This window comes from Hydra viridissima, unplaced genomic scaffold (assembly GCF_058129835.1).
Source record: "Hydra viridissima isolate aposymbiotic clone 2 unplaced genomic scaffold, HvirCarnegie_v1 scaffold_3, whole genome shotgun sequence".
NCBI lineage: Eukaryota > Metazoa > Cnidaria > Hydrozoa > Anthoathecata > Hydridae > Hydra > Hydra viridissima.
The window spans coordinates 11,847,501-11,857,702 of NW_028324302.1; the positions used below are offsets into that span (position 1 = coordinate 11,847,501).

Consider the following 10,202-nt stretch of genomic DNA (forward strand, 5'->3'; position numbering starts at 1 on the left):
TTAGTTCAATAAAACTTTAATTTTTTAATTAGATGCAAGCGGGATTGAGGAGGTTCCTCCCCATGAAAATGCATCTCAGAATCCTGCAGGTGAGATTTAGCATAAAAAGAAATTTAAAGCTAAACTTTTTACTAACATTAGTAAACAAATATTTTGAAAAATTAAATTCTTTTTATGAATATCATTCATAATTATTTTATGTTTAAATTAAAGTTATGCGAAGAATTTAAAGATTGAGATTTTAAAAACTCAGCTTATTGGAAGTTGGAGCATTTAATTGACTTGCTTAGAAGAAATCTTTTAAATATTATTTATAAAAAGGTCGATTTTCTTTTGTATTTATATCAAATATTTCAACAACTTGATAAAATCTGATATTTGAGTGAATGTTTTTTTATCAAATATCAGATTTCGTTAAAAATTTGTGGAAAAATTTAATATAAATAAAGATAATAAAATTGTAAAAAAAGGAACTACTTAGAAAAATGTGCTGGTCGCATATGATCAGTTTGGTTTGAAACTTCTGCATATCTCATTTGTGCCATACTCTGAATGCTTTTTAAAATAACAATCGCCTCACCACGCTTTGTTTTCAATGATTAAAAGCTGTTATTTACCCCCCCCCCCCCCCACCTAATTAGTTTCAACGATTATTAAATGTTACAAAGTAAATTAGTTTATCAACAGTTTAAATATACAAATTAAAATTATGCTCCACCTTGACAATGTTTGTCTACTTATGTGTGAAGTTACTAAATTTGAAAACGTAATATTTAAATCTCGGTTATATTTCAGCTCACATCAATCCGCCTTCTCATGACTACAGAACGTGTGTTTCAGTATCCCATGATAGTACTTCTAATGAACCCCCTCCTCCTTATTCGTTTTTAAATAACGATTGTTCTAATCGAAACTTGTAAGTATTTTTCATTTTTAAAGTCATGAAAAGTTTTTAAAAGAAATTTAAGAGTAAAAGTTTTTAAAAGTTTTTAAAAGAAATTTAAAAGTATTTCAAATTTTCCATATTTCTTTTTTCAAAAATTTAAACGAGTTTTTAAAATCTAAAAAAGATAATTAGGTTTTTTTTCTTCCCCTCTATTAAGCATTTATTTCTCTGATGTGCGTATAGAGTTTTAAAAATGGTACCTAAAATTTTAGAATGCTATCTGAAGACGAAGCCCTAGATGCTTTTCGAACATTCATAACAAGAAACTGTTGTTATAACCCAAATATAACGAAAAAAATTCGCACAAAACAAATAGCTCCTTGTCATGGCCATCAGGTACAAAACAATTCTTGTTTTTTATGCTTTTAAATTTGTAAATTTGTTGTTTAAGCAATCACAAACTTTTCAAATTATTTTTGCAGTACGTTTTGGAAACATTTTACGAAGAAAGAAGCACTAGTTGGCACCAAGAGCCACTTACCGATCAAGGTTTTTTTACTCAAAGTCATGGCCCTGCACCATCTGCTTGGGAAATTGCGGTGAAAATTCCAATAATGTTTTACCAAACGGAATTACATATGGAAATTCCAAATACTGCTTCAGCAAATGTAAGTTTCAGTCGCTGCGACAAAATGATGCGATTTAAGAAAGACCTTCTGTATTCATAAAACGAATCTTTTTTGCAGGATTGTTCTAGCTGTCTCGGCAAAGGGTTGGACCGATGTATTTCTTGCAATGGCAAAGGTGAAGTAAGTCAAACTTCTATTGATCAGTTTTGATAGAAAAATTTAATGGTAATAATAACTTAAACCAAATTTAAGTAAGAGCTTTATTTTAAAACTTTAATATAAATATTTTGTATTGTAATATAATTGTATTGTATTTTATTGTACTATATTGTATTTTATCATATATTTTCATATATTAAGGGCCTGTTTATATGGAAAGGGGGCTGGCTCGGCAAACGAGCCAGCCCGTTTGCCTAGATATAGACATCATCATTATTTTAACTTAATTTTGTTTTGCGTTTATATGAATAAACGAGCTGGCCCGGATAGCGATCCGGACTAGTTCGTTTATTCATATAAACGCAAAATAAAACTAAGTTGAATTAAGGACGACGTTAAGATCTCGGTAAACGGGCTGGCTCGTTTGCCGAGCCAGCCCGTTTACCGAGATCTTGACGATCTTTCTATATAAACAGGCCCTAAGATACAAAATGACAATCGGTGTACGTGTGCTGTGCGGAGGAGTGTGACATTATTTTGAATTAGTCTAATTCCAATCATTTTTATATTCACAGATCACATGCATTATTTGTGACGGAATTGGGTTATTTCATCATTCTTACCACGGTGACAATCGAGGCATAGAAAAGGCATCGTCATTGACTTCAGATTACAGACACTGCCACTATTGCAATGGTGGGAAAAAGAGTTGCACTGACTGCATTGGTAATGGAAAAGTCGCTTGTAAGATATGTCAAGGGAAGGGAAGAGTAAAAATGTACTTAAGGCTGACAGTGAAATGGTATGAAAAAAATACAACTTTACTTAAAAGTTCATTATAAATATTTCAAAGGTAGTAGAATATATTTAAGAATCAGTTATAATTTATGAGTTGGCAATTAAATGTATTTCCATTTCAGTAAAATCCTTTTTTTTTTCTTTTTTTTTTAAATAAGTATATAAATAAAAAAGGAAAGAGAATTTTTATTTTACCGCATGATTACTAACTTGTAATGAATAATTAAAGAATTTTGAAAATTCACAGTTTGGTTTCCTGTGGAAGTTGCAAAATGTAGTAAATTTCTTTGCGCAGGAAAACTCTAAAATCGCAAAAGGTTATCGAACAGTTTGATTTGCCTTCAAAATGCATTTACAAAGCTTCAGGGGCAATAATCTTTCAAGAGCAAAACGATCGGGTGTATCCTCTGATAGATTTCCCTATAGATATAATCAGGATAGTATCTCAAGAAACGATAGAAAATCATTTGAAACTCTTATCAGATTGCCGCATAATAAAGCAGGTGACTCTTTTCTTATTATTTTAGAAAACTACAATTTAAGTTATAAGCATAGATTCAAATAAAATTCTTCCAAAGTACACATACGATGATTCATCTTTATTTACGCTTTCTTTTCTTTTCTTTTTTTTTTTTTAAATGTTTAGCGACATTTCATTCGTGAGATTCCTGTTTACGAAGTACATTCAGTATGGGGAAGAAAAGAATTGAAATACTGGGTGTACGGTAACGAAAACGACGTTTACTGTCAAGAATATCCTGAGAAATGTTTTGCAGGTTGCAGTCTTTTGTAGCTGCTGCAACAAGTAAATAAAAAAAAAACTCACAAAGCAATGAATGGATTCAAAACGCTTTTAGATATTTTACAGAAACTTAAAAAAAATATGAAGGAAGTTGTTTAGTGAGTTTTTTCCAACGATTTTAAACTTTAAATTTCCAATAAAAAACTTTAAAAAAAGGAATTAATTGACTTTAAAGTTATATTGTGATATTATCTCCATCTCATCTTATCATCTCTATCAAACTTCCTAAACTTAGAAAAATTTTCCCTTTTTTTTAACAGCTACTTCTAATTTAGCTTGTACTAAAGTTTTTTAAATACTTTGTCTCGCTTACTCCGCTTTTTAAGATTTTTTTCTTTTTTGCAAGATGCTTCATGTTGCATGTTGCCAGTCATTATGTTTTCATTTTGGTAATGCTTTTCACTTGGAATTAAGGCAATCAGTAAGGAATCATTGCGACGTTTAAGATGATCCTTTATCAACTCAAAGTAATAAGTAGCGAAACCTCTAACAAGAAATTTAATATTGGGGAGTAAGAGGAGGGAAGAGGAAAGTGCAGGGAACTAAAATTTGATTTCCTAAATTATCGGCCATCATGAGAGATTAAACAAAAACTTTCTACAGAAATTTTTTGCTATGAAGTTTATCGATAAATTAAATTTTAATTCTTTTTTAAAATCAAATCTTTATGGGTCCTCCCGTAAAGAAAATAGTTGAAAACTTTTGTAACAGGTTTAAATTGAGAAGAGGTGAGTGACTAATGGAAAAAAATTTAATTGCCAATTAAATGATTAATTAACTAAAAATCATTTTATTGCATTCGATTAATTATAACAAAAGTTAAATAAACTTTTGCAGTCAAACTTTGTTCTTATTTTATTAACGTGTAATTGATTCGTAGAATTTTTTTAAAATCTTGTTATTCTTAAAAATTTTTGAAAACTCGTAAAAGAAAGACAAAATAATCATTCCAATAAAAGATTTATATTCATTTTACAAGTTTACAAGTTACTTTTGAACAGATAATAATCGATTGCGATAAGCTTTGTCAACAAGAGCACGGACCCCGAGATGAAAAGTTAGTAAACATTTTTGGAGCACTCTTTACAAATTCATTCATGATTTGACATACTCTTGATTTTAATTGATCAACATTCTCTGGTAGAAAGGAATCAGCAAACACTTGTCTTTTGATTTCAGCATGAAGGAGCTCGATAGGCCGACATTGAGGGACATTGGTGGGGTTATTTTGTTTCAAAACAAATGGAATTTGTTTGTTGTTTAATTACTTAACTACTATTGAAGAATAATGTGATGAAGCTTTGTCTGGCCAAAAGATGCAAGCTTTATCAGGGCAGTGCTTCTTAATGTAGGGGACTAGTCTTCGTTGAAGGCATTCAAATTTGTACATCTGGACATCAATGGCCATTCCTTGGTTCCAAATAAAGTAATCAGAAACACCATGATTACACAATCCATACCATACACCTACTTTAAAGGGAAACTTGGTGCGACCTGAGAAACGAATCTCTTCTGGAGTTGATGAGGCATCTGGCATAAAAAGTTTTACTTGAAAACCTGGCCCTATGATTCTGTATTATATATGTTTCATCATCCATTATGATGATCGGAAGTCCACCTGCTCCCTTTGTTAAATGCTGTCGATAAAGTTGTTTAAGGGCTTTTCTTATTTCACCATAATATGGTGCTGGTTTTCGAGAAAGCTACATGGTTAGAAAATAGATTTGTTTCAAACATTTTTGTCCATTCATATAGCTTCTAAGTATTGATAGACATTAATCATGATGATCAATTTTTACTTAAACTATTTTTAATGAGTTATTTAATATAATAAAGATATAATCCTATTATAGCAACAAAATATTTGTTGTATAATTTAAAAATGGCTTCAAGAACTGAAAGAAGAAAACGTTGTAATCAACTTGATATTTTTGTCTCAAAATGAAAAGGTAATACAGCAATATAAATAGGTAGCTAATAATCTTGATAATTTGAAAATATCAAAGTAATGTTATAAAGTAATTATAGTACATTGTTGTTTTATCTCATTCTATTTATAGACTATCAGACAAATATCTGACTGCCTTTTTTTATCTAAATTTTTGTAACTTTTTTTAAAAATATTTTTGGTCAAATATATTCATTTTAGGAGAATCTTCCAATTATATGACGCAGGGTGAGCCTGTTATAGAGGAGGAGAATATTAAAATTGGTGAAGATAACTTTGATAGAAGTATGCCTACTATTTTTGATGGTGTGACTGGATTATATGTATAAATGGAGCACAAAAGCAATGAATGTAAATTAGGATTTCCTTTGTTTAATCTAAATTGTTAATTTTTGAGAATAATACTCACCAAACACATGCTACAAAAAAGATTGCTGTCAGTTTTTTTACTAAGAGTAATTAGTCAAACTAATTGAACAAACTCATACACCGCTGTACCTTACAGTGCTAAAAGACCTATTTTAAAAAAATTGTTTTTTTCAGGTAAAGTTTCATTAAGAGAAAGTCATGAAAGTAAAGAAGAATCCAAGTGTCATTTTTTATCTCTTCATATAAAGCTGTTATTTCTGTTTGAGTGAAAACAAAATTTGAATGTTTTAACTAAACTCACAACAAATATTAAAGATTATTAGCTACCTATTTATATTGCTGTATTACCTTTTCATTTTGAGACAAAAATATCAAGTTGATTACAACTCAAACTACAATGCTGCTCAAAAATTTAGCACACATTTGATTTAAGTTTCATTTTTCTTCTATTAATTGAATTTTTAGGCGGTAAACTTCTAATGCCTTTTCTATTTTTTTAATTTACAGTTAATTAAAACAAACCTTATATAGAAGAAAAAAAAAATAGAAAAAAAAATTACTTTATTTTAACCATTTATTTTTAACCTAAACAGAGACCGCTACTTAAAGCGGTGTAAAAAAGCCGCTCATAAGTTTAGCACACTTTCACTCCTATTGTCTTTTAACTGCCGTTTTTCTTTTTTTGACGTCAAATTTTTACTAATAAGTAAATTTAACTGTCTTTTTTTACATAATAACTGAACAAAAGTTTCTAAGATATCCATAGTATGTATTACCTCATTTGAAATAAACTTGGTATTTTTCGCTTAAATTTTGTCCATAATTTGACCAATGAAATGGGAAAAAAATCAATTAGCTCTGAAATAAGACAGAGTATTGTAGGACTACATCTTGGTGTTTTCAACAGTTCTAGAATAGTTCGAGCTCTTAACTCTGTATCTCGTTCATGTGTACTTAAAACAATTCAGAAATTTGAAAAAACCGGTACTACTGCACACAAAAACCGATCTGGACGACCAAGAATAAAAAGTATCACCGATGATAATAGTATCCATAGAATCGCAAGAAAAAACCCTAAATACTCAGCCAAAGTGATTGCGCAAGAAGTGAATTTGGCTCTAAAAAATCATATCTCAAGACAAACTGTAAATAGAAGATTGATTGATCGAAAACTTTGTTGCTAAGTTGCTGCCAGAAAACCCTTGCTTAAACCAATTGATCGGTTAAAACATCAAATTTTGTAGAGCTATTTTGAAATTGACTAATTATGAACTAAGGAGAAGAATATTTAGTGACAAATCCAACTTTACAGTTATTAACCGAAAGAACAGAGTGATTATCCGAAGGCACTATAATGAGATGTTTTATAGTCGCTTCATTGTGCCGCGACTACAAGGTGGTGGAGGTTTAGTAGGCATATGGGGTTGCATCACTTATGACGGCCCAGGTCTCTGCTACTTATACGATGGTCGTATGGATCAACATAAATATATCGAAACGCTTGAAAATCATTTAATCCCGACTAGAGACATCTTTTTTAGTAATGAGTCAGAGTGGCAATTTCAACAAGACAACGCTCCTTGTCACAAGGCGAAAACGGCAACTCTTTGGTTTCAAGAAGACAACATTAAGGTACTTCAGTGGCCAGCTAGATCACCTAATCTTAATCCAATCGAAAATGTATGGACTTTACTGGACCGCAAATTCAATAAAGCTCCCTTAACATCAGCTAAACACCTTAAGGAAAGTTTGAAAGAGTCGTTCTGCAGCTTATCAACTGATTATTTCCGAAAACTTTTTAACTCGATTAAAAGAAGATGTGAACTATGCATGAAGAACAAAGGTGGACATATCCCTAATTGATCTTGCTATTAAAGCAAACTTAAATCCAGCTGTGCTAAACTTATGAGCAGCTTTTTTCGAACTTTTTTTTTGTATACTAACTTTGAATAAAGGTTTTTAATCATAGACACTTGTTTTTTTTAGTTTTTTTTCTCTTAATGTAATTAAAAAAAGCCAAATAAACTTTTTGGTTTTTTAAAAAACCTTAAATTTCTTATTTTTTACTTTTATTTCATTTTTAAAGAAAAAAACGCAACTTAAATCTAATGTGTGCTAAATATTTGAGCAGTATTGTATATTTACAGTTTTTTAAGGAAACAACGTCAAAATACGCTTTACGGAGTTTCTTTCTGAATGGTTCAAAATTGTTCTGTTAAATCGTTTTTTTCCGAGTTTTAAAATTCCAGAAAATTAGAGCCGATTTCGGGCTAGCCCGAGTTTAGCCCTAAGCCACCCCTTATTAGGATCTGCCCTAAACACACCCTGATTTTAAAAAATCATCAAAAATATACTAATTTTGTGCTGAAAAGAAATGTAAGCTAATATTTTTTAGTTTTGATAAAAAATTGTTTGAGAAAATTCGCCCTTAGAATACCCTGAACCACGAAGGGACCCTTAAGGGGCCCTTAAGTCATTTTAAGGCGGGATCTTCTCTGCTTGTCCGAGAACCTTGTATGCACCAGATTTGCTATAACCTGGATTTTGCAAAGCGATCTTTCTTACTCAAGTGTTCAGTAATTTTCAAGATATTGTTTGCGATTTCAAGAGATGCCATATCAAAATTGTGTTATAAAACAATGTACCCAAATGATACTAAAACAGAAAAATGACAATTACAAGCATGAGTCACCTGTATATCATATAACACAGTATTATTTTTAGACATGATTTATTCTAAACATATTTACATGTTAACATTATACTACGAATCAATTACACGCACGCATTATTAAGAAATCATAATAAATTTTTAAACGCTTTTAGTTAAACGATATCCATTCGATATCCATTTTAAGCTTGTAGATTAAAATGGCTATTTGCATTTGATATCTCTGCAAAATTAGTATGCCTACGAATAGTACCAATAGCAGACCAGTTGTAAATAAATTTCTCCGACTCGGAGGCTTCAAGCGTTACCAGAAAAACTAAAATTACATACAAATATAGAATTCAATAACATTTTGCAATACGCCAGCTTTAAAAAAATCCTTTTAAATGTTATCACATGGTACAAAAATTGATGAATTGATTAATTAGAAATTTAATGATGTTTAAGCCAATCGATTGTTCAACTATTTTTAAGCTCTAAGGCCACAAAGAAAATTATTTGAAGAAATTATTTTGTATAGAGTTCTTTAAAAAAACCACATTTTACTAATTTGTGTTTAGTTATTTTAAAAAAACATATAACAATTTCGTTTTCACTTACCTTAGGTGAAGTAAATTGATCAACATAGAACTCATGGTCTTGAAATGGTGCTATTACGGATAAATAATAATATGCTATTATTATCCTGTTATTACAGATGAAAGAAATCTGTGACTGATGGCAAAGAGGAGACAACTTTTAGCGCTATAGTCCTCAGAATCTTTTTAGGATGGAGTAGGGATAATTATCCGTTAGGCAACTTGCTGAAGTTAAAAATACATATAATGCCCACTGTAATGTTATTTACTGATGTTTTTTACTGGATTGAAGATAGAAGTTAAAAAGAAAACTAGAGTGCTTTAAAGATTGTCTTCATAACAATAACATTTGGTTTTATACCCTATTTAGTTATCCAAGAAAAAAAAAAAAAGTTTTAACAAAAATTGCAAGACTTTGTGGTTTACAGTTAAATTGCATCCAAAATTAAGCGTCTGCGTCTCGGAATCGTTTTCTCGAAATGAACCGGGACAAGCGCAACGAGACGAGAACTTTCCCGGAAGAAAATAACGAGATAAAGGAAAAGGTTGTCCCGGAATAAAGTTATAAATCGGGACATAAATTTTGTCTCGGAATTTAAAAACTGTGTCCCGGATAATTATGAAACGTTACGAGACAGATTAATTATATTAACTAATTCACGCTTTCGCAGTGAAGAAAATATTTTGCCATCCAAGTTTATTTTAACAAAATAAACTTGGATACAATTAGAATAATCATTTATTTAAAAAGTAAAAATAGTTCTTTCAAAAAACTTGTATTTTATATTTTATGGTTAAAAGAAATTAAAAATTTTAATATTATTTTCAAAGAAATCTAAAAAATGAGAGATTTTTATTTAGTAAAAATGGAGAACTTTTAATCTAAATTAAAGTCTATATTTACTTTTAAGATAATCTTTTAACTTTATATATTTTTTGAAGAAATATAAATGTCAATGAACTCATAAAAATCTTGTCTTCCGCCATTTTTTAACACTGGTTTATTATATCAAAATTAATGAAAATGGCGGAAAACAAGGTTTTTATGGACTCATTGACATTTGTATTTCTTGAATTTGAGTTTTTTACTTGTATGATCAGTTTCAACATATCAAATATAGTTTCAAGAAACATATTTTTGTCATCATATGCTACTTAGAAATGTGTTAAAATGTTTTTTTTTTAAATTATGATTTATTATTCGAGAAGTACTACATATTTGAAATAGCATTACTTAACAACTTCAGTATTTTCTGTAATATACAAGTAATATTATTTACTTAAACATTATAGGAAACTTAAGGTGATAATTGTCAAAGAAGTTATTACATAAAATGTTAAACAGTGTAAAGTGAAAAAATG

At 29.9% G+C, this 10,202-nt stretch overlaps 2 protein-coding genes and 1 long non-coding RNA gene across 3 annotated transcripts in view; all 3 read left to right on the top strand.

Annotated features, from left to right (window-relative positions):
- LOC145180433 (protein SSUH2 homolog) overlaps positions 1-3,448 on the top strand; it is a 4,366-nt gene extending 918 nt beyond the window's left edge. The window contains exons 2-9 of the mRNA XM_090082783.1: positions 33-89; positions 796-916; positions 1,159-1,282; positions 1,369-1,554; positions 1,633-1,695; positions 2,250-2,476; positions 2,768-2,975; positions 3,119-3,448. Coding sequence (XP_089938909.1) covers positions 33-89; positions 796-916; positions 1,159-1,282; positions 1,369-1,554; positions 1,633-1,695; positions 2,250-2,476; positions 2,768-2,975; positions 3,119-3,265 — 1,133 coding nt within the window. The 3' untranslated portion in view covers positions 3,266-3,448. The remainder of the gene's footprint in view (positions 1-32; positions 90-795; positions 917-1,158; positions 1,283-1,368; positions 1,555-1,632; positions 1,696-2,249; positions 2,477-2,767; positions 2,976-3,118) is intronic.
- Positions 3,449-5,072: 1,624 nt separating this feature from the next.
- LOC149891025 (uncharacterized) lies at positions 5,073-5,932 on the top strand. Its single transcript, XR_016451286.1, has 3 exons — positions 5,073-5,223; positions 5,424-5,573; positions 5,766-5,932. It is a non-coding gene; the product is annotated as an uncharacterized LOC149891025 (long non-coding RNA).
- A 495-nt stretch (positions 5,933-6,427) lies between these two features.
- On the top strand, positions 6,428-6,775 carry LOC145188557 (uncharacterized). The gene has a single exon (XM_080065031.2). The coding sequence runs from the start codon at positions 6,428-6,430 to the stop codon at positions 6,773-6,775; it is 348 nt and encodes a 115-aa protein (XP_079921157.2).
- The last annotated feature ends 3,427 nt before the right edge of the window (positions 6,776-10,202 follow it).